This window comes from Diceros bicornis, chromosome 25, assembly GCF_020826845.1.
Source record: "Diceros bicornis minor isolate mBicDic1 chromosome 25, mDicBic1.mat.cur, whole genome shotgun sequence".
Classification (NCBI taxonomy): Eukaryota; Metazoa; Chordata; class Mammalia; order Perissodactyla; family Rhinocerotidae; genus Diceros; species Diceros bicornis.
Window position 1 is genome coordinate 10810476 of NC_080764.1, and position 27613 is coordinate 10838088.

A 27613-nucleotide genomic window follows, 5' to 3' on the forward strand; every position below is an offset into this window, starting at 1 on the left:
AGCCTGACTTATGGCCTATCAAACATACATTGTACATCTGCTTTAACCATTAAAGAATGCACTCTCCTAAGATAAGAGCGCATACTTCCCCTCCTGTTGGTAATGCCTTATTGGTCAAGTCCTATTAGAAACGCCCGGATTAGTCCCTTTCCTGACTTCAGCGTCATGTTGACCTGTTAATTTGCAACTGAACACCTCGTTGAAATTTTGATGAAAATGTATCCTGGATGTGTTTAATGTATGTTCTTTGTTCTGAAGAGATATAAGACTGTACTGAAAATCATGCTTCTCCAGAATGCTTTCTCAGGCCATGTGGGGTTATAATCCTCACTCTGGCTCAAGTAAACTCATCTTATTTCTCTTATCTATAGAATGGTTATTGGTTATTTTGCGTCTACACATTGAAGTGCATTTTGGATCCCTACAACTGTATGGTCTACAAAGTCAAAAATGTTACCACACAAAGGGCACGATCTGCTCACTACGAGACAAAAGCCAATCGTCAAGAGGCAAGACGGTGGCAGAGAAAGGGCAGTTTATTACAGCTTACTAGCAAGGGGGAAGATGGCTGACTAATGTCTCAAAGAACTGTCTTAAGGGGGCACAAAATCTTACAGCACTTATATAGGCCGGTGGGTTATAGGGGAGTGGGTTAGGAATGTTGACCCTCGGGTGTTACAGACTGGGAGTGCCACATCAGATCTTTCAGTTTCATTGATGATGGCTATCAGCATAGACTCTCTGTTCAGAGGTCATCACATTCCTAAGGAACTCGAAAGAACAAAGTTATCATCTCATTGCAGCTGGGAGGTACGTACACAAGCAGGAGTCGTAAAATCTACAGAGCAGTTAGATCTCCTGGTGGGTGCATATCCAGGGTTAGTTTGTCAGCAGTCATTCAAAGTTACGACAGGGTTTCTGTCTACCATATGGCTTCCCTTATGTCAACCTTGTCTTGAGCCGGTCTCAAAAATATTTACTCCTTGGCCCCTATAGAAAGCAGAAAGCATTTGTGGACCCCTGGCTAAGAGCCTGGACTTTGGACCCAGACTCCTTGGACTTGAATCTGCTCTCATCGCCTTCAAGTGTACCCTTCTGTGGCTCTGCTTTCCCACGTATGACATGAGGACACAAACGGGACCAAGCTCAGAGTGCTGTGGGATTACATGGGTTAGCATTTGCAAACACAAAGAACAAGCCAGGCACCTAGTACATACTCTGCAAATGTCAATTAATTATACTTTCCTTCACTGAAAAGCAATCCTCCATGTTGACATAGAATCAAGTAATCATTTTCCCCTTATGATTTGTGTTTCTGGGCCCTTATTTAAGAAGTCTTTCAGCATCCATAGCTCACAAAGATTTTCTCCCATATATATATTTTTTATTATCTTTAAGTCTTACCTTTAATCTACCTGGAATCCACCTTCGTATATGGCGTTTGTAGAAGATGCCGTGGCTGTTTTTCCCCAGAGTGTTTCGGTTCTCCCCACACCATACCTGTCACTTATCAATCCACCTGTGCCCCACAGCCTTGTGGCTCCGCGATCGTGGATCAGGTCCTGATGTGCATGGAGATCTGCTTCTCTGCCCTCTCTTGACTTCCTTTGTCTGTACCTGCTCTGGTTCGGTGCTGTTTTGTTTCATTAAGGCCAGAGTGGGAGCGCCCAGAGGGCGGGGCACGTTGTTGTCTTCACTCGTATATCCCAAATGCCTAGATCAGTGCCTGGCACACAACAGGTGCACAAAAAACATATAGTGAATGAATGAATGACTTTGTGGAATGTCCTCATGTCAGATAAGGTAAGCCTGATTTATTTCATCACCCCTGGCTGATGCCCACTTTTTATTTTTCTGGAGTTTCTGTGCCCAAGAACCACACCAGGGTCACCCCAGGTCCCTGAGAGACCCACCTCAGCGTAAGGAACCTGTAGGGCAGGCCACAGAGATCCTCACCTCAGGGGAGAGCCGCCATCTTCTGGAAGACTCATCTCATCCCCTCCTCCTCCCCGCCCCCACCTCTCTCGCGGTATCTTGAATGAACACCAAATGGATTCATCTCCAAATCCCCAACCCCAGGGGAGAACCTGGCGCACATTATGAACCTAGAAAAGATTGGTCGAATGGATAACGTTGAAACCTACCAACCCAATCCTCCTACTGAATCGTTTAGGCCAGTAGTTCTCAATTTTGGCTTCACTTGGAGTCACTTCGAGAGCTTTTTAAAATGCCTGATGCCTGGGTCTCGCCCCAGAAATTGCAACTTGTTCTGAGATTCAGCCTGGGAATCAGAATTTCTAAAATCTCCCTGGGTGATTCTGATGTACAGCCACCGCTGAAGAACCTCTGCTTTCCTCTGTCCCTGAAACCCCTCTCCACCTTTCAGCTGCAGGACCCTCAACCTCTCTGGGCCTCAGTAATCTGGGCTGTAAAATGGGGATAATTAACAACATGTACTCAGGGCCTTGCTGCCTAAAGTGTGCTCCACAGACCAGCAGCCTGGCACCTCAATCCTTCTGAATCAGAACCTACATTCTAACAAGCTGCCTGGCGATTTGTTTGCGTATTAAAGTCTGAGAAGCACTGATGAAATATATGTAATGAATATAACAGAATCTGGTAACCGGTACTCCTGTATTTGTTGAATGAATGAATGAATGAATAACTTTCTGATTTAGATGGGACTGTGCCCCTTTACACCGGAGGAAACAAAGGCTCAGCGGGCTATTAAGTCAGCTGGTCAACCTGTAAGATGCTTGGGGCACTGGGCTTGATGTTTGGGGGATGGCGAAAAGGGAAGGTTCCCAGAGACTTGAAGGCCGGGACACAAAATTGCACCTTTGGATATTCTGGGAGGAGGAGCTTCTCCTCATCTTCATGTTCCCCCAGGGAGGAGAAACGCATTTTTGTTAGAGAAACCCAGGAGGTCCAAGCCTGAGGCTCCGTCGACAATATTTACACATCCTCAAAGCAAACAGGTGCATCCTTGCCTTCATCCACGAACATTTATGACGCCCGCCTGTGTGCTGGGTGCTGAGCAAAACAGAGATAGCTCCATCTCTGAAGAAGCTGACAATGACAATTTAAAATCTGTAAGGTCTGAGGAGGGGACAGAGACTGGTTTACAAGATCAGGTGACTGGGCAAGGCTCCCAAAGAGGTAATGTATAAGGTAAGATCTGAAGAGTGTAGGAAAATTTAAGGATTTTTGGAATAAGCAAAAGAGATCGCTGGCTATCCTTTCAACGACATGATGGAGCCTCAGGGATTATCTAGTTCTGCGTAGTTTGAAGGTTATTCCTTGCCCATGAACCACAGTATTTTTGTGCAGCTCTGTACATTGTAGGTAAAGGATAGCAATGCCAGTAATCTGTAACCATACACATGCAAATAAATCCTGTCCAGTGGAAGGACACCTTCCCCCGCAGTGGAAAAAGCCAGTTTTAGGTCAATTTGTAAATTCATTTCAACATTTCTTTATATAAATATGTGACTCTGCGTCTTCTCCTTTGCACCAGTTGTGGCGTCTGCCTGGTTCCCTTAGGAATTAATGAGCTAAATAAAATCTTGGACGTATGTTCATTTTATATCTGTCGGAGAGTCATGATTTTGTCATCTTTTAAAATTTATGCATTAACAAAAATAAGTAGACGTCAACCCATGTTCCGGGCAGGGAAAGGAGCAGCTGCAGAGGATCCACTGCAGGGAGGGCTGCACGTGATACCGAACCTCTTAATCTCAAGTTCCTGTGCATGATGTGCTTGGAGATGGAGAAAGGTTTATTTGAATTGGCCAAGATGAGAAGGTGGGAGGATAGGTTCTCTCAAATCCACCTTAATAAAAGAAGAAAACAGGGGGTTTTATAGAGCTAAGGGGCTTGGCAGGAGGAGTTTCAGAGAAACTCAGGGAAATTCATGTTTCTTTCACTCCAGATAAGCTCTTGGGCAACCAGACTTCTGGGCATCAAGGGCAGCTGGGGGCTGGTTGTCTGGTGATCCTTGAGGGCATTCTTTTTCTTCTGTAAAACCAGCTCATAAATCCTTGTAACCTTTGAGTCACCCCTCAGGTTAAACAAGCAAACAGCAAATTAACAAGATTAACTTCTTTTCATCTGTGTCTGTGTTGGGAACAAGGTCGAAGGGTAATCATGTTCTTATTGAATATTTACAGTAATGCTCAGGTACCCAGCTTCACAGGTGGAATGGGAGAGGTCAGTGTGGGGGTGCCTGTGGGAACAAGAGATGTGCTGGGACCTAGCTTCCAGTCCCTGCAGTCTTCATACTATGGGAAGCCACTAGAGTGTCTTAACCAGTGGAATAACATGGTCTGATTCACAGTGTAAGATCTACTTGGCTGCTGGGTGGAGAACGGATTTCAGGGCAGGAGGGGGACCAAGAGGATGTGTCTGGAGGCTGGTACAGCAATCCAGGTGGGAGGTGACCATGGCTTGGACTTAGTGGGTTGAGGGTTGAGGAGGCAGCGAGCAGTATCTGCTGAGCAGCAAAGGAACGGGGAAAGCACAGGTGAAAGTCTAAAAAGGGACACTGGCATCTGATTTCATTCACAGGATAAATGCTCGAGGCCTGGGAACACGGCAGCGAACTCAGCAGAGCCATCTTCTGGACACCTCCGTGCTGGTGGCAGGAGTGAAGGAGGTACCAGAGGAACCCTGGGAAGAGCTCCTTCTGAGCAAGGACAGAAAGCTAGCGGTTGAGGGTGTGAGCTCTGCTGCGTGATCTCAGGAAGTTTCTTAATTCTTTTGAGACAGTCTCCTTAGCTATAAAGCTATAAAGACACTAAGAGAATCCTTTCCTCAAAGGGTTGATTAGATGATCGAATTATTCTCCCCTCAATAAACGGCAGCTACTATTATTTCCCAAAGAATAATAAATGCCTTGGGCACATTAAAATAACCTCTGCATTGGGATAGCACTTAAAATGTTTTTGGATCTTAGGTATAGAGTTGAGATACAAGGTGAGGACCTGTATTAGTTTCCTGTGGTTGCTGTAACACATTACCAAAAGCCTGGGGGCTGAAAACAACAGCGATTTACTCTCCCACAGTTCTGGAGGCCAGAAGTCTGAAATCAAGGTGTTGGCAGGGTTGGTTCCTTCTGGAGGCTCTGGGGGAGAAACTGTTCCATGCCTCCCTCCTAGCTTCTGGTGGCTGCCAGCAACCCTTGGTGTTCCTTGGCTAATCTGCATCCCACTTCACATGGCCTTTCTCTCTGTTTCTCTCCTCCCCTAGCTTCTCTTATAAAGACACTTGTCACTGGGTTTAGGGTCCATCCTAATCCAAGATGATCTAATTTCAACATCCTTAGTTCAAAGAATCCTTTGCAAAGACCCTTTCTCTGAATAAGGCCACATTGGCAGGTTCTGGCTGGACGTATCTTTTGGGGACTACCACCCGACCAACTACAAGATCTATATTTATTTATTTTTTTCATGTGGTGAACCAATTTCTCCAACTCTATCTGCTAAATAGTCCCTGCTCTCCCCCTGGTTTGTGATGTCACCTTTTTCATGTACCAAGTTCCCATTTGTCACCAGCCTATGTCTGGGCTCTGCATTCTGTTCCAATTGTCTGCCTGTTTTTTCTGCCACTACCGCATTGTTTTCACTACTGTGATTTTGTAATATGTCTTAGTATTTGGCAGAGCAAGTCTTCACTTTGGCTCTGTTTTTTCAAAAATGTCTTAAACTTTTAAGGACCTTGATATTCTAGATACATCTTAGAATCAGGTTATAAGCCCCACCAGCCAAAACCCCTTGGGATTTTGGTTGGAATCCTAATGACTTTATAGCTCAATTTGGAGACAATTGAAATTTTTAAGACATTAGGTCAATCCATCTGTGAATTGACTATGTCTCTCCAATTATTCAGGTTTTCTTTTTATGTCCTTTAATAGAATATAAAAGTGTTCTCCAAGGAGGCCTTGTACGCTCTGTGAGAGTAATTAGAGAGGGAAGAGAAATCTACAATTTACAAATGATGCATTTTTATATATCCTCTCTCCCTGGAGCCCTATTTACATCATACAGAAAAGGAAACTGAGGCTGAGAAGGTGAAGGAACCTCCCCAAGGACACACAGCAGTGACAGAGCTGAGACCAGGTCCCCCAGCCCGGCCCCTCGTATGCGTGGGGCTTGTATGCTGGGTACCACCCACCCTCGTCCCCAGCCCAGTAGAGGCCTCAGTGGACAGATCTGATGCCATTGGATCCGTCACTGACAAAGCAAGCCAGGGACATACCGGAGGCTGGTTCACACTGGATCATTTATTTTAAGATCTGCACGAAGAGGGACGCGGCATAGATATACAGAAGAATGATGAGAGCACAGGTCGCCTTGACTTGCTGTGCGAGGGCCTGCTTGGATGAAGACCTGAAGGCCATCTTGCTCGTCCTGTTGCCCTGGAACCTGGTGCTAATGGGCACCTCAGTGGCCCCAAAGCCACAGCCTCTTTCATCCTTGCTGGCATCCTTGTCCCCAACCACTAGACACAGGCTGATGGAGGCTGGTGTGAGCCTGCTCAGGGTGGCCGGGTCAGGTCCAGGGAAGCGCTGGCTAAAGGGGACGGTGGGGGCTGGAAGGACGGCAGTGACTGCATCCAGGTCTTTGGGGGCTGCCTGGCACAGCCTGGCCCACTCCAGGGGTTGTAGGCCACTGCCTCGCATGGCCCGGGCCACCTGCCCCACGGCCACCCACAGCTCGTCCAGGCAGCGGACCAGCAGAGACACAGCCACCTGTTGCAGCACAGCCCGCAGCAGCAGCTCCAAGGCCTTGCTGTTCTCGTGGTGGAAGTCGACCAGGCTGGAGTAGGCCCACGGGGCCACGGAGAGCAGGGCTAGGCTGGCCTCCCACCGGACGTGCCGCAGGAGCCGCGGGACGCAGCGGCGGGCTCTGTGGACCAGGGTGCTGAGCAGCTGGAGGCCCCGGCTCCGCGCGATGGTCAGCGGCTGCCACAAGGCCTGTTGGACGGGCAGCAGCACCTCCACGCACAGCTTCCGGGCCAGGATGAGGGTGAGCCCCCCACCCACCTGCAGGCTGCTGCACCACAGGATGCAGAGGCCCAGCATGCAGACCGAGAGGCAGTGGGAGGCCACGTTGGCCCGGGCGGCCTGCAGCCCCAGCAGAGGGGCGTAGAATTTCACCAGGCCTGGGCCACACAGGAGCAGGAGCAAGAGCTGCCAGGCGCCCCTGGCCAGCCGGCTCCTGTTCTTGCGGGCATCACCCTGGTAGCTGGCGGTAGAGGAGCAGGGAGGGGGACCCTTCATGACCCAGAGGCTCTGTGCCCAGGCTCCCGCCCCAGGGGCATGCGGCTGTGCTCATGTCACAAGCTTGTATCAACTGACCCTCTGGCCCAAATGCCCTGTCATCTGGCCCAGGTGGTTTTGCAACAATCAATGACAGCACAAAAGATCAGGATGTGAGCAAAGAGGGGGCATTATTGCTTCAATGGGCAAGGGAGGCAGCCTTGGAAAGTGAAACTGTGATGTTCTGGATTGGGTCCCTTGTGTTCACGCCCTCTTCTAACCAATATGACCCGGAGCCTTCTCTGTGCTAGGGCCTCCACTGAGGGCTGAGCACGTGGGAGGAGGGCACAGTCACGGCCAACACGAAGCTTCCAGAGATGGAAGGGAGATGGACATCAAAACACCCTCATGACAAAACTGCCTCTCTCAGCTCCTCTCTTGGCCTCCTGCTTCCCCATCCTGCTCTTCCCCGGGTCCTCCTAACCTTCCACAGTGGTTAGTCCACACCTTGGATTTTACCTGGCAGCAGAGAAGACATGCCCTTTGAGTATTTGAGCAAAACCTTGGACCCTTTTCTGTTCCTTACTAGAAGTTCCATTTTGAAAAACAGTATTGTTGGAGGACAATTTGTAAATCAAGTCAAGCCATTTCTTTCCAGACTCTGGATTTTACCTTTGGATTAAATCAGCAATCCAGGACTGGGTAACCCAACCCCCTTGTTTTGGCCTCTTGTAAACAGCTTGCACAGATCAGATTGCTGTGTTGCCATGAGCTCATTGGTCTGCACTGAGCATGCACAGCCATTGTGTGTTCACTGTGGGATGATGATGTCAGGGTGTCATCAGCTGCATTCTATTTTGGCCCCTTTAGGAGAACCCCGTCTCCCCAGAGAAGTTTCTTTCAAGCCTTATTTCAGGCACAGTGGAGTCCTGCTGGCCACTGGTTTGTTTTGATCATGTGGATATTGTGAATCATGTTACTAATCATATTTATCTTTTTTATTTGGCCACACGGAGGCTCGGAACCAAATGGGAGCACTACTCTGGCGTAAACAGAGTTCTATACTGTGTGTTTTGGGTGTTATCCCTTTCTGGCTTCAGCTTATTTCCCTTCCCTCACTTCCTCACTTTATTTTGTTGAGCTGCATACGTCTTGGTATGTAGCCTTAGACGTGTCCTTGGAAGGAGAAAACGTACAGTTAACTCCATAAATGAATCCAAACCTACATATGTAAATTAGTCATGTTGTTAGTGCCGGGGAGCCGATTCTGACTCCTAGTGACCCAGTGTATAGCAGAGCAGAACCCTGCCTGGTCTTTTTGTGACGTCCTCTCATCTTCCAGCACTATATCAGATAACTCCACTGCTATTCATAGGGTTTTCTTTTCCTTTTTTTGTGAGGAAGATCAGCCCTGAGCTAACATCCATGCTAATCCTCCTCTTTTTGCTGAGGAAGACTGGCCGTGGGCTAACATCCGTGCCCATCTTCCTCCTCTTTGTTCCTTTCTTCTTTTTTTTTTTTGTGAGGAAGATCAGGCCCCAGCTAACATCCATGCCAATCCTCCTCTTTTTGCTGAGGAAGACTGGCCCTGGCCTAACATCCGTGCCCATCTTCCTCCACCTTATGTGGGACGCCACCACAGCATGGCCTGACAAACGCAGCATCGGTGTAAGCCCGGGACCCGAACCTGGACCGCCAGCAGCGGAGCACGCGAACCTTAACCACTACGCCACGGGGCTGGCCCCTCATCGCGGTTTTAAACGGTCTTATGTGGCCTGCAATGATGGCCACCTTGTTCCCCTCTGTATTTCCACAGCCTGGTGCAGTACTGGGCACAGAGGAGGCCTTCTGTAAGAATTTCAGGATGTGACTCAGGATCCCAGAGCTCCTTTTCTGGCCAGGGGGTTACAGAACCTCACGTCTAATGTGGTGAAAACCCAACCTGAAGCCAGTCAGACTTGAGCTCTGTCCTTCATTGTGTGACTTTTGTCAAATTATTTCCTCTTGGCCTAAAACTTTTTTCTCTGTAAGAGGGGACAGCGCAGGTCATAGTCCCTTGTCTATGAAATCAAAAAACTTAAGTCATTTGGTGGCAAAATGCCAAATGACGAGTTTTTTACGCAGCGGTCAGCCCTGAATTGATGTGAGACTATTTGTATTTATCCTACTCTGTGTGAATATTCATGTTTCTTTACAGAATTAATGTGTTTCATTAACAGATTTTGGGAGGATTACATAATATACAGTATGTGCACCATATTGCACGGTATTATCTAAAACACGAAAAATGCTGAATTTGGAAACACATCTGGCCCCAAATATTTCTAATAAGGGACTGAGGACCTATCAGCGCTGCTCCTCAGGGACAGCGTGAGGATTAAATGGGAGAATGGTGTGAGCACCAGCCAGGCCCAAAATCAAGAACAGGACGCGGTGGGATGGAGGTGGAAGGTGAGGTCTGGGAGCATGTGTGTGCTCATCTGCAAAGAGACTGGCGTCGCCAGTCAGGGCAGCGCCTTGGGTGGCAGCCTCAGGAGTTAATGCTTAATCCCGAGGAAATAACAGGGGCTGGGGCGGAGTGACAAAATGAGATTATATTCTTGGAAAGACTGGAGGGGCAAGCCTGGAGGCAGGGAGAGCAGTTAGGAGCCTCCTGGGTCACCAGGAGCCCATGCAGAGATCAGCGAGGGCCCTTCATGCAGAAAGTCTGGGAGACAGGGAGGACCAGGCTCAGTGAGGCTGGGCAGCTGGACCCATGACCCCAGGTCAGAGAAGCTCAGAACCAAGCATGGGCCACCGCAGCTGGATTCTGGGAGCGATGGCCGGATGGGGCTTGAGGGAGGCCCGAAATCAGGACGCATTACAGGCAAGCTGGTGTCTGGAAGCGGCTCTGGGGTGGGAGCCAGGAAACCAGGGTTTCAGTCGTTCCTCTCCAACGTACAGCAGGTGAGAGCGGTGGAACTCGGTCCAACTCACGGGCCTGCAAAATGGCAACAACGCTCATCTGCTGTGTGGGACGGAAATGGGATACCACGTGTGAAAGCCCTTTGGAACTGAAGCCCACAGAAGGGTTATTCAGTTCCAGAAGTGACTGCATTTCACAGGAAAAGAAGCGACGCAGCCATCTTCCCGCAGCGTAACGACGTGTTTCACGCAATTTGGCTGCTGCCCAACGCCGTAGGTTTGGGCCTTCCAGTTCTCTGCCCGCGTTTCCGTGGGTTTTCATTAAGTTTGAACCCAGCCGCTCGCCGTAGAGTCTCTTACTCCCGCCTCCGAAACTGACTTCCGGCTCCGAACGAACGCTGGGCGGGGACGAGCGTGCGTAGAAGTAGCGCCCGGCACCCGCCCCCTGACCCGGCGTCCGCCGCGGGCGCGCGCTCGCACGCCGGAAGGGGCGGAGCCACATTGGGCTTTATAAGCCGCGCGCCAAGTATCGGAGGACCTCTACCGGCAGCGTTCGAAGGCGGGATGGTACGTGAGGCCATCATGGGTTAGTCTTTGTTTGCAGCGGCGGCGTGGCTGAATCCGTGGCGCATCCTCGCCATCACGCCTCGCCCGGCGCCGGGGGCTTGCTCTGGGAGTCGGGGGGAGTCAGCGGGATCGGCAGTCAGGCCTATTTTCTGGAAACATCGGAGGCTTGGTGGCCTTGGGCCTGCCGGTCGGCCGGCGAGAGGCCTCGGGGCGGGAGCTGGGTCCGGAGCTGGGGCGGGAGGCCGGGGCCCGACAGTGGGTGTGGATCTCTCCAGTTAGTGATAATCGAGGTTGGAGTCTGTGAGTATTTGGGCCAGGAGGACGTTGAGTGGGGGCGCCGGCTCTGTTGCTGAGCCGGGAGGTGTAGAAAGCAGCAGCAGGCGGGAGGAGGGACTTGGGGCCGGTGGGCGAGCGTCCTTCTGCGGTGTCTGGACCGGTTGGTACAACTCCGTAGGCCTCTGGAGCTCCAGACACCACAGGTGATGAACTTATTGACGGGCGGACAGAGGCTCTGTGCTGATTGTCACGTTCTGATGTGGCTCTGTCGAGTTCTAGGGGCCTGCGTTCCGCAGTCGAGCTCCTGTCGGGAGCGGGGGAGCGTTTAGTACCCCGATCGCTACCCAGCCATTTGTCCAGAAGTCGCTTTTGTGGTCAGTGTTGCTGACTTGCCCATGAAGCCACCTGCTAAGCGACTTTGAATGCCCGCTTTTGGTGTATTCTTGTCCTGTTTAGAGGAAAAAGCGGGTGTTTCATTTTCTTAAGTTGTAAACTGTCGGCTTGAGATAAAGGGTCAACTCATTCAGTTGAATGCTACTTTCTGGATGTGTGATCCTGCAAAAGGTGAACCTAATCTAGCCTGTAAGTGTATTACCTGGGTTGTGCTGGGTCTCTGGATTTAACATCGCTGAGAGTCTTCAGAACATAGGCAGCTGGGAGTCAGGAGAAGTGCGAGTTCATTACAAGTTTGGATGCTAACGTTGGTCGTGTTCTCCTAGTCTCACAGGAAGTTCTCCGCTCCCAGGCATGGCTCCCTGGGCTTCTTGCCTCGGAAACGCAGCAGCCGGCACCGCGGGAAGGTGAAGAGCTTCCCTAAAGATGACTCTTCCAAGCCCGTCCACCTCACAGCCTTCCTAGGCTACAAGGCTGGCATGACCCACATCGTGCGGGAGGTCGACAGGCCAGGATCCAGTACGTACAAGCTGCCTCCTGCAGCCTGGGGAGGGTAGGAGTTGAGGGTGGGGACTGAGGAGAAGGGGCCAAGCTGTCAGAGGAGGGCAGACTTTTAAGAGATGGACAGAACCTTTCAGGAGGATGGAAATAATAGGTTTTAGGACTAATATTCCCAAGGTTCAGATGGCTGGCACTACTTGCCTTAGGCAGAGGGACATAATGAAGTCAGAGCACGGTGTGAGTAAGTTTGTCAGTTATAGCATAGAGAAGTCGGCTGACTTGGGAGATTGCACCTGCTGAGGGTCAAATGGAAACTCCAGTGACATTTTGGTGGCAGCGCTGAGCTGTGAGCCTCACCTAAAAGCTTGACTACTACCCACATTTCTGGGTTGTGAAGGTAGAGGTATTGAACCATGGTAGATAATGTTACGTGGTTAATATTTTCTACCCTAGGCTTGGTGCTATTACTCCACTGTGCTCTATTAGTACTCTTGTGTTGTCTAGGTCATAAGGAATTTGTATGCTTCTGGAGATTTCCATGATAGAACTGAAGCCAGAATGTTATGTGGCTGACTAGGGTCCAGGTCCTTTTGATCAGTGAAGAGTAGAAATGCGCTCAGACTGAAAAGTGTGCAGTAAGGACAGTCCTGGGAATCCAGATTGCTGATAAGGGCTTCCACAAACTTCTCTGGTATCTGAAGCAAATTGCCTTGCTGGCGGGAAAGGGCACTTCACATTTTTCTACAAACACTGTAACCCCTTCTTACTGGGGCCTCTGGTCAGCCTGCTCAGTCTGATTACCGGTTTTTTTTTGTAGAGGTGAACAAGAAGGAAGTTGTGGAGGCTGTGACCATTGTGGAGACGCCACCCATGGTGGTTGTGGGCATTGTGGGCTACGTGGAAACCCCCCGGGGCCTCCGTACCTTCAAGACCATCTTTGCTGAGCATATCAGTGATGAATGCAAAAGGCGCTTCTACAAGAACTGGTAGGTTGGGGGAGGCCAGGCACGCCCTAGGTTAGGGGCTGGAGAGACGGGGACACTGCAGGGCCTCAGCTCTGTAGCAGGAGCACTGCTCTGCTGTCAGGTATAGTCGCCTCTTGAGCGGAGCACATCAAGACAGACTTGAGCAGCTGTTGGTGTCTTGAGTTGGGAGCAGCACCTTGAGACCCTGCTTCGGTGTTCAGCTTAGTGGGTATTGTCTGAGGACTCGGTATTTGGCGTTCTCTTGGCTGCTGGGAAGTGTTGAGAGTCCAGTTAGAAGCTGAGAGCAGCGTAACTCCCCAGTCCTCCTCCCCGGTGTGTGGTCTGATTAATGGCTCAACTGGGGAAGAAGTAGCATGTGGATTTGAATGCTGGTGACTTGCATTAACCTTGTGGATCTCTGCTCAGCTCCGCTCGGCTCTGCCCGATGAGCTCCATCCAGGCTCCGCTTGCCGGTGGCAAAGGCTGCTTAGAAGCCGGCAATGAGCCCCGTCCCCATTTGGTGGCAGCCTGCCTTCCGCTCACCCCTCAGAGGGTTGATGAAGGCCTGCACCCGGCCCCCTCCCACTCTGCTCTGCTCCTGAAGGCATAAGTCGAAGAAGAAGGCCTTCACCAAATACTGCAAGAAGTGGCAGGACGATGATGGCAAGAAGCAGCTGGAGAAGGACTTCAGCAGCATGAAGAAGTACTGCCAGGTCATCCGTGTCATCGCCCACACCCAGGTGAGCCCTCGCCAGTGCGCAGTGGGAGGGTGACTGCCTGCACGATCATGTGTGGCTTTGACTATCAGGTGCCACCTTTTTGGGGGCCTCAGTGGTCTTCTGAGTTGGTCCTCAGTTCACACTGATCTTGTGCCAAGCCTCAGGATTTTAGGGCGTGGTGAGACAGATTGAGGTTTCTGCAACTTGGTGGAGGGCTAGGCCAGCGAGCAGCCTGGGGCTTGTTGGAGTTGCACGGCCACACAGTCCATCCACTGCCCTGGGATGCGGCCTGGCTTCCTGAGGCCAGGTTAAGGACGGTTGGGGCAGTGGCCTGAGAATCAGTCTGGTGCCTCTATGTGGGTGGGTTGGTTTTCCTGTTGCCAGCAGAGGGCACTGTCCTCTTGGCTCTTAATGAGGGAAACAGTATACCCCATTTTAGGAAAACTGGTGCTCGTGATGAGTGAAGGTAGATGGCCAGGGTGAGCTAGGGCAGTGCCCAGAGGAACTGGCCAACAGGACAATGATGGCAAACACTGGGCTAGTTGGTCGCAGGATCTGGTTAAGTCAGCCTGTCCTGATGTGGGCCCTGTGAGTCTGTTGAGGATCGGCTCAACCTGATGGTGAGTCAGGCATCAGAATTGAAAGGTACCTAACGGGGAGTCACAGCACAGGAAAGTCCTTCACTGTGCCGGTAGGGAAACGTGAGTCTCAAAGTTGCCTGACCGTTATGCCCCAGTGTGCATCCCTCCACCAAGGGAGGAGAGCTGAATCTCAGGAGCTAAGCTGTGTCCGTCTCTCCTAGATGCGCCTGCTTCCTCTGCGCCAGAAGAAGGCCCACCTCATGGAGATCCAGGTGAACGGAGGCACTGTGGCCGAGAAGCTGGACTGGGCCCGCGAGAGGCTGGAGCAGCAGGTCCCTGTGAACCAAGTGTTTGGGCAGGACGAGATGATTGACGTCATCGGGGTGACCAAGGGCAAGGGCTACAAAGGTGAGCTTTGTGGTGGCCCGAGTGGCTGTGGCTGACCTATGGGAGGAGAGGGTCTCGGGCCCAGCTGTTGAGTGATGAGACTCTGGAATGAGTGCTGGGCACGGCGCCCGAGTCAGGCTGTGGAAACATTGCTTGCTGCCTTGCTTTTGAGAGCAGCCCTGTGGTCAAGTGGCTGTGGTGCTGTGGGAACTGGGGAGGCCCTTGCTGTCCATTGGACACATTAGGGTTGGCAGGCCATTGTAAAATGCCAGGGGGACCTTGGGGCTTGCTGCCCGACGGTGGGGAGCCGCGTGAAGGCGTTCAGTGCACGTGTTCATGTTCTAGTTGAGGGCTGATTGTGGCCGGTACTTGTTCCCAGAATTCTAATTCAGCATTGATATCTAGGTGGACGTACGAGAAGGTGAGGACATGGTTTGAGGGAAACATGCACATCAAACACCTCTTTCTCAAACTCACCCGGTCGTTGGGTGTTGGATGTTCTGTGTACAGGCACCACAAATGAGTGTACTCGGGTTGGGCCTTCACAGCAGGAGGGGGCCAGTGGCGTGTGTGCCAGACACCCCAGTAACAGCATGTGTCTCTTCCAGGGGTCACCAGCCGCTGGCACACCAAGAAGCTGCCCCGCAAGACCCACCGAGGGCTGCGCAAGGTTGCCTGTATTGGGGCATGGCATCCCGCCCGAGTGGCCTTCTCTGTGGCTCGGGCTGGCCAGAAAGGCTACCATCACCGCACCGAGATCAACAAGAAGGTGAGGTGCTGAGGGGTGTGTCCTATGGAGGCGTCATCACAGGGGAAGGACGATCCTGGTGTGGGGGGCGGTCCCTGTCGCCACTGCTCCATTGATGGAGCTCCTGGGCTTCACGCAGACTTAGTTGCCCACGTCTGGCGGGCACAGTTCTGGCTCGCGGGTGTTAGGACTCATAAGATACCATCCTTGAAGCTGGTTCTGGTGCGGCCGACCCTTGGGTGTGATTGGGCCAAGAGCCTAGTCTAGCGGGAGGTTTTGGAGTGGCTTCCATTCATTGTCTGCCATGGGTAGAGTATCTTTAGTTTGGGCCTAGCCAGCTTTTCTTTGCTCTGAGCCTGGGATACCCCATCACTAGGACTGAGACTATAGCTGCCTTCCCAGAGTCCTTTGCAGGCCAGCCCACGGCCGAGTGGGGGCGTTACTTGTCCCTAATGGCTGTCCTTCCAGCCTGCTGGGTCTAGGGACACCTGAGGCTCTTGGCCTGCTCCGTGCCGTTTCCTCCTTCCTGAGTTTTTACTCCTGTCGTTCTTGTTCAGATCTACAAGATTGGCCAGGGCTACCTCATCAAGGACGGCAAGCTGATCAAGAACAACGCCTCTACTGACTATGACTTGTCTGACAAGAGCATCAATCCTCTGGTAAGTGATGGGAGCTGTCTCAGAGCAGAGCCTCCGATGTCCTGGGTCTGGCGGGGGCATCCGCCCTCCTTTGTGGGTCTGCCCCAGGTCTTGTGTGTGGGGTGGGGTGCCTGGTACTGTTGGGGCCTGGCTGATGCATGGGGCTTTGTAAGTGGCACGACTTCAGTCCACTGGTGGGGGCTGGCTGGTGAGAAGTGGGCTCTCGGGCCCAGCTGTTCAGTGATGAGACTCTGGAATGAGCGCTGGGCGCAGCGCCCGAGTCAGACTGCGGAAACATTCCTTGCTGCCTTCCTTCTGAGAACAGCTGTGTCAGGTGGCTGGGGACCGCCTGAACCTGGAGGTCGTGAGTGTTGTCTGACCTGTTTCAAGCCCCATGCTTGATCTCTCTGCTGACCTGATGGCCTTGCTTCTTCCCAGGGTGGCTTTGTCCACTACGGTGAAGTGACCAATGACTTTGTAATGCTGAAAGGCTGTGTGGTGGGAACCAAGAAGCGAGTGCTCACCCTTCGCAAGGTGAGGTTGGGGGCCTTCCTGATGGTGGAGGGCCCTGCTCCGGGATCCTGCAGCCAGGCGCTCTCCCCTCCTGTGGAGGAGGGGAGAGACGTTGAACAGCTCACGGAACACGGAGCTGGAGACAGGGCTGAGCTTTGTTAGGGAGAAAGGGGGAGTTCAAAGGAAAAGGGGGGGCTTGCCCACTCCTTTAGTGCCGGCTTTGAAGTCCCTGGAGGAGGAAGTTCCCAGGCTGGCCGGGCCCACTATTTGCTTCTGTTTTTACATGCATCCTCATCCGCCTGGCGGCGGAGGGAGCTTCTTGGGTAAACCCGGCTGGACAGTGAAGGTGTGAGGCGGGCGGGGGCTCTTGGCTCCAGGGTGGCTGACTCAGGTTGAGTTGCTTCTCTGCGCTCCCCGGAGGGGCCTGTGAGCTAAGATGGGGTGGAGAAAGGCCTGGCTCTTCCTCACTAACCTTCCCCTCTTGGCCCACAGTCATTGCTGGTGCAGACCAAACGGCGGGCTCTGGAGAAGATTGACCTCAAGTTCATCGACACCACCTCCAAGTTTGGCCATGGCCGCTTCCAGACTGTGGAGGAGAAGAAAGCTTTCATGGTGAGCGCCTCTATCTTGCTACCCTCAGCCTGGGGCTGGGGTGGCTCTCAGCTGCCGTCACCTGTCATCCTGCCGACTGCCTTTTGCGTGCTGGTGCAGAGGGAAGCAGCTGGGTGGCTGCTGGGGTCCTGAGAAGGGGGCTGCTTTGTGCCTGTGCTGAGGCTGGGGATCCTGGCCCAGGATCTCTGATCCCACTGGGGTGTGGCTTATTGCAGCTCTCCGGCTGCCTTCCTCTACCTCTGTCCTTATCTGCTGCACCTCTCTCCACAGGGACCACTTAAGAAAGACCGGATTGCAAAGGAAGAAGGAGCTTAATGTCAGGAGCAGATTGTGCAGCTGGTGGGATCCCAATAAACATGATTTTCCAGTGACATCTGCCTCTGACTTGGTCTTTCAGTTCTGGCTGCTTCCGCAGGGGCCTCGTGCTCCCTGGGGCATGCTGCTCTCAGAGTCTTAGGTTGGCTGGTCTCCTTTTTACCCAGTCGCTTGCCTGGTCCCTTTTCCTGGAGCATACTAGGTGTAGGGGAGGTGAAAGCCGAGCCTGAGTCTGCTGCTGAATTGCTGAAGGCAGCCTGTTCGAGCTTGTGCAAGATGGGTTGGCCCCCCAGGTGAGGCAGCTGGGGCTCTGCTGGTGAAGTTGTGTTTGCACAGCTTGGGCGGCAGTGCGGTGGAGGTGGAAGGAGGCAGTGAGGACTAGATGTTCCCTGGTGCCTTTGGGGTTGCTGATGGGCAGGGCAGGGCAGACCCTGGATCTGTTGAGCGTACAAGGGAGCAGGTTCCAGTTCAGGCTTGTTAGGTTCTCTTGTCACGTGCAGCCGAGTTCTGGAGGGGAGGGGGCTGTCATGCAGAAGCCGGGCTCAGGGAAAGGGAGCGTTTACTCTGCGGAGGGCCCTGGTTCTTTAGTTGACTGACCCAGCTCCGTAGTACATGTGAGAACCTCGGCCCGCGGAGGTAAACTTATTTGTCCTGGCTCACCCGGCTATCAGCTGTCGGACCCTATTCGGGGCTGGGTCTGCCTTTGGGGGCATGGCTCAGCCCCCCTGCCCCTGCAGGAGGTGGCCGCGCTGTGCCATGTTGAGCAGCGTGTTGAGCACCTGTCTGCTCCACGCTTGGCTCCAGAATGCTGGTGAGGGGCTCGGCTGCGCTGTGCTCAAAATAGCCCAGTCTCTGCCCTCTGACTGGCTTTTGGCGAAGTGGCTCGGCCTCAGCAAACCCCAGCACAGTACCTGGCGAGATGCCCTGGCTTGGAGCTTGCTGACTCCCGTTTATCTTGTCACTGGCCAGAGCTACTTTCCCTGTAGCACCTGGCTGTGCCGCATGTTCTGTCTCAGCAGCCCAGGCGGAGGGCAGAGACCACAGCTGGAGCCTCTTGGACTGCCCTGCCCAGTGGTCTGGTAGCTGGCAGGACCTCTGCCAGTCACCTGGGGTCTGGTGCTGTCAGCCTTAGTTCCCTCATCTGAAAAGGGGCAGTGATAGTTGGGGATGAACTGAGATCCCATGTATGTGGTGCTATTGATCTCGAAGCATCCTGGAGGTGGCCAAAGTCCCTCTGGTTCCCCATGAGCACGGCGCCTCACCCCGCCCCCCCCCCCGCCCCCGTGAGTAGGGTGAGGCCCAGAGTAGGTTGCTGGGTTACCCATGGGCCCTGAGGCAGAGGCCGGGTGAGGTCTGGAGTGCACTGAGCAGGAATCCGTAGCTTGGGACACCATCCCAGGGTTTTCCTGCCCAGGATTTCTGGAGCCCCTTCTGAGCTGTGCATGGGGCAGTGGGCCCCAAATGTTCACTTTCAGGCCAATGCCAGGCGTCCCTCCACCCCTGCAGTGCCTCCCATCGCCTCCTCTGCCCGCAGCAGCTGGAGCTGCACTTCTGGCGGGAGCCACCAGAGGGTGTCAGTGGGCAGCGCCTGGGCTGGGCCTGCCCTTGCAAGCCCTGCAGGAAGGCCTGGTGCTGGACCAGGGTCTTGGGTGCCCCACAGTCCTGAGAGTCAAGCCCACAGCCAGAGGGGGTTGGGACCTGGCCCAAGGCCACCAGGCCCTTCTGGCAGAGCCAGGCATGGGACTTGGGCTCCTGGGCCCCAGTCTGGCTCTGTCCGGTCAGGTCCTGGGGAGGATGCTGAGCTGGGCAGGGGGCCTCACCTCATTCCCTCACCTATCCCAGTTGCCCTTGGTCTCTTAGCCTGTGGGCCTCCGCGTCTCCTTAGGGCAGCCCTGGAGCCCGCTGCCTACCCAGCCCAGGTAGGAAAGACATCCTGGCGGGCCTTGCTCCCTGTCCAGGGCTCTGTCCAATTGTGGGTATGGCCAAGATGACCCTGGGGACGTGGGGGCCAGAGGACAAAGGCCTCTAGGGCAGAAAAGAGTAGTCTGTGTGCTCCCAGGCTGAGGACACGCGCGCACACACGCATGTGCAGGACCACAGATACACCTCCAGATGACAGGCTGTCACCACACTCTTATATGTCCCCACACACGTGACACGTGCAGAAAGCCCTTGTCAGGGGCAGTCTTGCTTGATGGCCTGAGCCCTTGGCTGTTGACCATCCCCACAACCCCATCCTTGTTTCTGCTCTGCCCCAGGCCAGTGAGTGATGTCGGGCATATCCCGGAACAGTTCCAAGCCCCCCCTCATCTGGTGGCTACTCGTTGCCTCGCAGGTGGTCCTGGGACCAGGTGAGGGAGATGCCCCAGCGGGGGCACAGGAGGCTGAGTTACCGCGGTCAGCACGAATCACAGGGCTCCCCCGGGGCAGTGTGAAGCTCAACCACAGGGTGTGTGGGGCTGGCTTCACTCACTCAGGAAACCCTGGTCCCTCCTGCGGGCACAGCTCCCCTCCAGGTGCTGGGGAAGCCGTGGGAACTCAAGGCCTCCTCTCAAGGAGCCTATTGCCTAGTTGGGGACGGCAGACAACACGCAGGTGAAAAGAGTTTTAGAAATGAATACTGTGAAGAAGTAAAACAGGCCCCTGGGGGAGAGAGTGATATGGAGTGGGGGGAGGCCTCTGAGACAGGGTGTGAAGGCTCCAGCCTGGTGGAGCTGCACCGGGAGAACACCCCAAGCAAGGGAACAGCAGGTGCAAAGGCCCTGAGGCCAAGATCCAGATGGAGGCAGCTCCCCAGGGGAAGGTCTGTGCGTGAGCTCCGTGGAGGCGGGACCGGATCCCTCTGCCTCCCCAGCCAGGGCCTGGCAGACATTAGGTGCTCAATAAGTGTCATTCCCCGTTCTGGGACTCGCCCGTGCTTGTGGATGTGTCGGGGTGTCCCAGACAGGGGTCCCCAGGCACTTCTGTGGGCCTGTGGTAGGTGGGGCCGCCGTCTCTGTCTCCTGTGCTCTGTGCCTGTGCGTGTCACTGAGGGCGCCTCTCCGAGTGCCTGTCGGCGTGTGCTTCCTGTCACCAGCACCCCCGGACAGGCCTCGCTGGAATCCTGTGGTGACAGAACAAGGAGTCTCATTCCATTCCTCTCGAAAAAAAGAGAAACGAGCATACCTGGCGGGAATTCTGAGCAAGTGGGAACAGGGAGGTGGCAGAGCCACCATGGCCTTAAAAGGCATGACAGAGCCGGTGACTGTGCTGAGTTCACCTGGGATGGCCTTGGGGGGTGGAGGACTGAGTGAGCTGGGCTCACCCCGAAGTGCTCTGCCCCGGATCCTTGCTGACAGCCTTGCCCGGGGCCTGTGCCATCGGCCTCCTGTCCTCCTCCCGCCATGACCCTCCCCGCCGCGGGTGCCCGGCCTCCCGCTCCCCGCCTCGCCCTCCTCCGTCGGCCCTCAGCGTGCAGCTACTGGTCTGAAGCTCCCATGGGTCCCTTGCCCTCCATGCGACGTCCCACCGCTCAGGCTGGCACTCAGGCCTGCCGACCTCTCCAGCATCATATCCCCTCCGGGGTCCAGACGCCTGGCCTGCTCCCAGGAGCCCAAATACTTTCTCTGCCTTGCCGGCAGCAGGCTCAGAAGGCGGGCTAGACCGCAGAGAGAAGGGCGCCTGCCCCGACCTCGCTGGAGGCCGCCGAGTAACGTCCAGGGGCCCCGGGGGGGGGGGCAGCCAGGACCCCTCCAGGGCCTATTAACACCCCAGCGCTTTTAAAATATCAGATTGTTACCAGGTCCTCCGCACCCATTAGCCCCCTGGACCCACCCGCGTAGCGCTGCCCAGGCCCAACCCCACCAGCCCCTGGCCCACAGTGCATCGCATGCACACTGACTTTGCCCCCAGAGGGCAGTGCCTGGGCTGGCAGGTGGTAACGACGGTGAAGACCTTACTCCTACCAGCCACTGTCTTAAGTAGTTTGTATATAAACTCCATCTTCTGGTCACCCATCCCTTAAGGCTGGTTCTCCAATTACCCCATTGTACAGACGAGAAACTGAGGCTCAGAGAGGCTGAGTAACTTGCCCAAGGGCACACAGTGTCCAGCCGGTAGGGCTGGGATTTGCACGCAGGCATCTCTTCACCCTGACCCTCTGCTCCCAGGCGTTTCTAAAGCGTATTTTGGCTCAAGGGAGAAGGAGTAGAGTGCTCATCTGCTGAGCACCTACTATGTGCCAAGCCTTGTGCTAGAGCCTTTCAGAGTTACTTTAATCCTTATAACCACTATTCCCATTTCGCAGATGGGGCCCAGAGGATTCAGAGAACCCTCCGAGGTCACAGAGCTGGAATATGCTCTGCCAGGCATCTTAGGTGCTGGGTCTCCCTGAGTCGAGTGGGTGCGCCTGTTATCACTCCTGCTTTCAGTGAGGAAATCGAGGCACAGAGAGGGTCAGCACTGACCCTCAGGTCCGACTCAGGAGTGAAGCAGGGGCTCAGATCCAGGCTCCAGAAGCTCAACGCTAACCACTGCACCACACGGCCCCCACTGAGCAGGGGCCTGGAGGCTCCTGTGAGGAATGCGAGGGACACCACTTCCCAGCAGCCTCTGCGGCACCGATGTTCCTTTGCATGGCACCCCCTCCCCCCCACATAGGCTCACACTCTGGTCCTCTGCTTGCTTGATGGATGGGGGGCCAGCGATGCTGCCCTTGGTGCTGCCAGCAGACAGGTGGGGATGGGGGAGCCGGTCACAACCAGCCCCGCCCTCCCTGGGCAGCTGGTCCCAGGTCACCGGCTTCATGTGACTTTGGAGAAGTGGTACCTCCCCAGCCGAGCTGTATGCAGCCAGGCGGAGGAAAAGGGCTGTGAGAGAAGGCGCTAAAGATAGCAACTCGCCCACTTCCCCATCCTCACTGGCCACCACCTCGTCCCCCCGGCTCCCCCAGCAGGCCCCGCCCCAGCTCGGGCCACTCCTCAGGGCCTGGTCGCCCACCCTGGGGCACAACACGGGGACCCAGGACATGGTCACCATGCAAAGACTCACCACCCTCCGGGCACCGGCCAGGTGGGGCTGTGCCTCATCTCGCTCATGCTGTCCTCTCAACAGGGGGCGGGAGAGTCATTATTACCCCCACTTTGCAGGCAGGGAGCCCGAGCAGAGGAGGCACCAGCTCGTTCACACACCAGTGCCCGTGGACACACCTGACACTGACACAACCACACCGTTTCCATCACGGCCGGGGCCTGTGAACACTCGCATGGCTACGCCAAGGCCCATGAAGACGCCATTACCGCGCCGTCAGCCATTCACCTGCGAGTCCGTCTCCACCCACGTGGAGGCATCTACACCAGGGAAATCGGTCCGCATACGAGTCAGGGCCTTCCTTCCAGAGAGCTGGTGGTGAGCCATTTACCAGCACCCCACTGGCCCCAACCCTCGCGTCTCCCGCCGGTGGAAGCCACGGGAAGCCGGCGAAGGCGTTGGGTTGATGCAGCCCCTGGAGGTCAGCGTCCTGGGGCACGGGGCCGGGGGGGAAGGGTGGGCGAGGATCTGGAGGGAGAGCCCAGCACAGCACCCAGCCCTTCGCTCTGCCTTCTCGGGGGTAGGCACTATCCTGAGCACTTTACACACATATGCCATCAAAGACAGGCCCTCCCCTGCTTTCCGTGGCTCCGCATTTCACCTTTGTTTATTCATATATCCAAAACATTTCTTAAGCACTTACTATGCATCAGGCACTTGGTGCGGCATTCAAGGCTCCTCGCACTTTCACCCCAGTCTACCTAGCAGCTTGCCATGGGCTGCTGTGCCTTGGCCGTGGGACCACCAGAGTGCTCCTGCCAGGCCTCCTGGCTGTGCCTCGGTGGCCCCCTGTGGCATGTGGGAAAGAGCCAACTAGGGCCGGAGGCTGGCGCCATCTCTTCCCAGCACCTCGACAGCCCTCTGAGGGCCGTCGTGAGGATCCCACAGGATCTCGCACTGGGTGGGTCCTGGCACGGAGTCGTCACTTGTCATCCCACACTGAGTGTGTGCACAGCCCTATGAGAAGGTGATATTACTTCAATTTCACAGATGGCAAAACCAGGGCTCAGAGAGGGCAACCGACTCGCCCAGGCTCACACAGCCAGCACGTGGCCCTGCCCGGCCTGGCACCCAGGGCCCCCTAAGCCAGGGGTGGCAATAGCTCTGTTTGGTTTGGCCCTCAGAGTTGCAGAAATAAATAAATAAGTTGAGCCGACATTTAAAAATCGGGAGCTTTCACGGAGAACTCAGATTCCAGCTTCCATCTGGCAGCCACAGCCTGGAGCCGCCCCTTCACACCGTCTGCACCCGCCCGGCCTGAGTCCCGTAGGGGCGAGGCCCCCTCCGCCACCCCGTAGCTGTGCTGCCTCCGAGTCCCCTGGACTCCAGCAGGGCAGCAGCCCCAGAGCCCAGCAGGGCAGGCACACAGTAGGTGCTGGGGGAGGGTCTGGGAGGGGTGAGGGACGGGGATGGAGGACAAAGGAAGCGCCTTTGCATTTGGAGAGTTTGCAGCTTTATCTTTAAAAACCTGATCCGTAGCACAAATCTGGAAACATCCAAAGGTCCAGGGACCCGGGAGTCGCTGGAGGAAAGTGGGGTCTCCTCAGCCGGGGGTGTCCATTCAGGAGGCCGACGGAGGAGCCCCAGCCGCACGTGAACCTCCCAGGAGCGAGCGGAGGAGCCGGTCCCAGGGGGCTCCTGCGACCCGGAGCGGCCTCCACATTTCCTATGGTACGTGCGACGTATTTGATAACTCATTTCACAACGCAAATGGTGACTCCCATCCGCGCTGGCTGCGGGCGTACTGGGCAGGGCCAGGCTGGACACCGGCTGCCCTGAGGACTCAGCGCGTGGCCTCAGTGTCCTCGCCTGAAGCGCGGGGGCTCGGGGAGGGCTGCGCTGGACGATTTGTCAGGACCCTTTGAGCTCTGAGGCTGCGACTGTGAAGGCCAAAGACCAGTGCAGAGTGAGGAGGAAGAGAGAGGGAGGGAGACTCCGTGGGCTGCAGCAACCCGGGAAGGCTTCCTAGAAGAGGGAAGCGTGAGCTGAGCTGTGAAGGCTGAGCAATGCCCTGCCCAGGGCTAACCTGAAGAGGAATGGGTGATTCTGGAAGGGCAGGCGGGAAAGCACAATTCAAAGGGACGAGTTTGTAATGGAGAGATTTCAGCAGCAAGCAAGTTGGGGAGAGGTCTGGGGTGGGCTGTGGAAGTTTCCCGAGACCCTCCGTCGCACCTCATCGCAGGGGCCCCCCTTCTCCAGACCAGGATGGAGGGGTGGGGCGGGGCAGTAGCTGTGTGTTGGGGACCAGGTCTGGTGCCTGCCTTGCATTGGCTCATTCACTCCTCACATCTAGGGGATGCACTAAGAGGACCCCATTGCACAGAAGAGGAATCTGGGCCTGACCCCCAAACCCCTCTGGGCCCCTTTACCTGGAGGAGGGAAAGGAGAGGAAGCCTTTCGTAGAAGCGGGAGGCCAGTGCCTCAGAGCTTCTGCATAGCCTGTTCCCCCTGCCCGGAATGCTTCTCCCTCTTTTCTGCAGTGGGTAACCCCAACTCACCCTTCTGGGCTTGGCTCTAACGTGACCTCCTCCTGGAAGCTTCCCCTGACCCCCACCACATCAGGGTGCCCTGAGGTTGGCTCTTTCTGCTTCTGCCTCACCACTGACACTGTGACTGTCACCGCATTATCGTTTTTGCTGCTTTTGCTTTCGTGTCCATCTTTCCGGCCAGATGGCAACCTCCCTGAGTCAGGGGCTATGTCTGTTCCGCTATTCTCATGCCCTCTGTACCCAGCATTGAGCACACAGTAGGTGTTCTATAAACATTTGTTGAAGGACCAGTTCACTGAAGGTGCGAATAAACGCATCCATTTAAGAACAAATGAGGTGATTTGCCAGGGTCACCTGGATGCTCAGGGCAGCGTGGCCGTGGGGACACTGGGGTCCTGCCTCGGGCACCGCCCCACCCTCCTGCCTTCTGTCTGGTTCCCCTGCTTTCCTTATGGGTGTGCAGGCCTGTTGCCCACCTAGCAGCCGGAGCATCCTGTTAAATCCAAGTCTAATGGCGCCCTCCACACAGAGTTTCAGTTTTACAAGATGAAGAGAGTTCCGGGGATGGATGGTGGGGATGGTGGCACAACCATGTGAATGTGCTTAATACCACTGAACCATACACTTAAAAATGGCTAAGGTGGTAAATTTTATGTTACATGTATCTTACCACAATAAAAAAAGATTGCCTCCCTCCTCTGCTCCAAACCCTGCGCAGCTCCCATCGGATGCTGGGTGAAACCCCAAGTCACCACAGAAGCCAGGCCTCGCGACCTCCCTGACCTCGCTCCCTCACTCTCCTCCTCACCCGTGCCCACATCGCCTCCTTGCTGATCCTCTAACGTGGGAGGCTCGCTCCTGCCTCAGGGCCTTTGCACTGGCTCCCCCTCTTCTTGGAAGGCTCTCCCTCTAGAAATGTGCAGAAATGGCACTCTCTCAGGGAGGCCCTCCTGACCGTCCAGTTGACAGCTGCCACCTGCTCCCTCAGAGCTCCTGACGCCCCGCTGAGCCCACCCTCTCCTCACACAGCACTAACTCCTGCTCCCGTCTGCAGAATGGACTTATGCATTACGTCTGCTGGCTGTCTTCCCCACTCCCTTTATTTTGGTCGCGTTCTCTGGGCTTCCAGAGAAGTCGGGGTGGACGGGATGTGGTCTGGAGCGCGTGAGAGAGAGGAGAGATCTCCGAGGCCGCAGCAACTTCCCCAAAGCAAATTTAGGAAAAGCTGAAGTGAAAACGGCCTGGGCAGCTGAGTGCTTCCTGGGGCCGGTCCCAGGGGCCGAGGGCGTGCATCCCTGTCTGCGTGTGTCTCTGTGTCCAGTGTGTGGGGGGGTTCCTGAAACAAGGGGCGAGCCCTCTCGGGGCCGCAGGCGGTTGAGCCCGGTGGTCTCGGCTCATGGTGCCCCAGACTCCGCACAGCTGTGCGGTTCGGTGCTTCTGTCCTTCCCCTCCCGGACTGTGTGACCCAACGGGACAGCCTGTGGGCTCTGGAGCCACACTTTCAGGGTCCCCATCCCAGCTCTGCCACTCACTCTGTCACCTAGAGGAAGCGATTTAGCCACACTGTGCCTCAGTCTCACAATCTGACAAATGGGGCTGATCAGACAAGACCCCGCTTCCTGTCCTCATGGCCAGGGTTTGATGAGTGAAGGCACGTGAGGGGCTGAGCCCGGCAGCGGGTGCTCAGAAAATGTTCACAGTGGATGTCGGCCTAAGATCCAGCCTGCGAGAGACCCAGCCCAGCCTCAGGGATGGGCGCCCCGGCGGAGGCCACCCCCTGCCACGGGGTGGGGGCTGCACAGGGGAGGCCCCAAGCGGGCGGTCTCACCTGAGGCCTCAGGGGTGAGGATGCTCTGGCCCGGGAAGGAGGGAGGAGGGAAAGGACTGCAGGGAGTGGAGCCATGAGGGAGAGACGGCAGGCGGGGGCTGCGAGGAACTCAGGGAGACTCATGCCTAGTGGGCCCAAGGGATAAGCCTGCAGCGTAGCCACAGGGCCCTCCTCACCTGAGTGCCAGACTGCCCTGGACTTTGTCTCCAGGCACTGGGGAGCCTTGGGAGGTGTCTGAGCAGGGGTGTGGAGGCGTCAGCCCAAGGCTTCTGGTTCTAGTCGATGGGGAGACACCATCATAGCATAGGCTAGGAAGATGAGACATTTTTACACAAAACACTTAGAAAACAAGGCCCAAATAGTTAGAGCACTGCTTGGCAGAGTGGTAAAGTCTTAAGGGCCTAAGGGGCCCAAGAGAGTGAGATCCCTGAAGGCTTCTTGGAGGAAGAGGCCCTGGAAGTGAGCCTTAGTGGAGGCAATAAGAGACTCTGCCTCAGCGTGCTGGGTGACTTTGGGTAAACCGCTGCCCTTTCTGGTCTCTGCTCCCAGGGCTGACCCAGCCCCCTCCCCTCTGGCTGTCTCAGCACTGACATTCCGCGGTCAGGGATGGGGACGCCTGGAATCTGCCAGGGGCAGATTCAGGATCTCGGTTTAGACAGAGACCTCGCCTGCCTCTGTTTCCCCTCTGCGCTGGGCTGGGGGTGAGGCGGAGAGGACAATAATGCTTGATTGTCAAAGACCTTGCATGCCTCAGGGGCCAGATGCCAAGGATTGTTTTCCATTCCTAGGAGGGCGGGCCCTTCCTGCCAGGAGAAAATTCCAAGTTCCTGCAGCCTGGGAGGGGGACAGATC

The 27613-nt window shown here is 55.2% G+C and overlaps 1 protein-coding gene and 4 non-coding genes across 6 annotated transcripts in view; all 5 read left to right on the forward strand.

Annotated features, from left to right (window-relative positions):
* The window catches only part of RPL3 (ribosomal protein L3), a 197843-nt gene extending 180410 nt beyond the window's left edge, over nt 1-17433 (forward strand). Inside the window, exons 1-10 of one of the 2 annotated variants that reach the window (XM_058568331.1) lie at nt 10545-10729; nt 11725-11917; nt 12717-12885; nt 13469-13604; nt 14386-14572; nt 15160-15320; nt 15857-15958; nt 16376-16471; nt 16943-17062; nt 17333-17433. In XM_058568331.1, coding sequence (XP_058424314.1) covers nt 10727-10729; nt 11725-11917; nt 12717-12885; nt 13469-13604; nt 14386-14572; nt 15160-15320; nt 15857-15958; nt 16376-16471; nt 16943-17062; nt 17333-17377 — 1212 coding nt within the window. In that variant the 5' untranslated portion in view covers nt 10545-10726 and the 3' untranslated portion in view covers nt 17378-17433. Of the gene's footprint in view, nt 1-10544; nt 10730-11724; nt 11918-12716; nt 12886-13468; nt 13605-14385; nt 14573-15159; nt 15321-15856; nt 15959-16375; nt 16472-16942; nt 17063-17332 lie in introns of those variants that run through there. The other variant, XM_058568330.1, reaches the window with a different exon arrangement.
* On the forward strand, nt 11204-11267 carry LOC131421958 (small nucleolar RNA SNORD43). The gene has a single exon (XR_009223998.1). It is a non-coding gene; the product is annotated as a small nucleolar RNA SNORD43 (small nucleolar RNA).
* LOC131421966 (small nucleolar RNA U82P) lies at nt 13416-13468 on the forward strand. Its single transcript, XR_009224005.1, has one exon. It is a non-coding gene; the product is annotated as a small nucleolar RNA U82P (small nucleolar RNA).
* Nucleotides 14636-14729, forward strand: LOC131421962 (small nucleolar RNA U83B). Its single transcript, XR_009224002.1, has one exon. It is a non-coding gene; the product is annotated as a small nucleolar RNA U83B (small nucleolar RNA).
* Nucleotides 16170-16263, forward strand: LOC131421961 (small nucleolar RNA U83B). Its single transcript, XR_009224001.1, has one exon. It is a non-coding gene; the product is annotated as a small nucleolar RNA U83B (small nucleolar RNA).
* Nucleotides 17434-27613: the final 10180 nt, after the last annotated feature.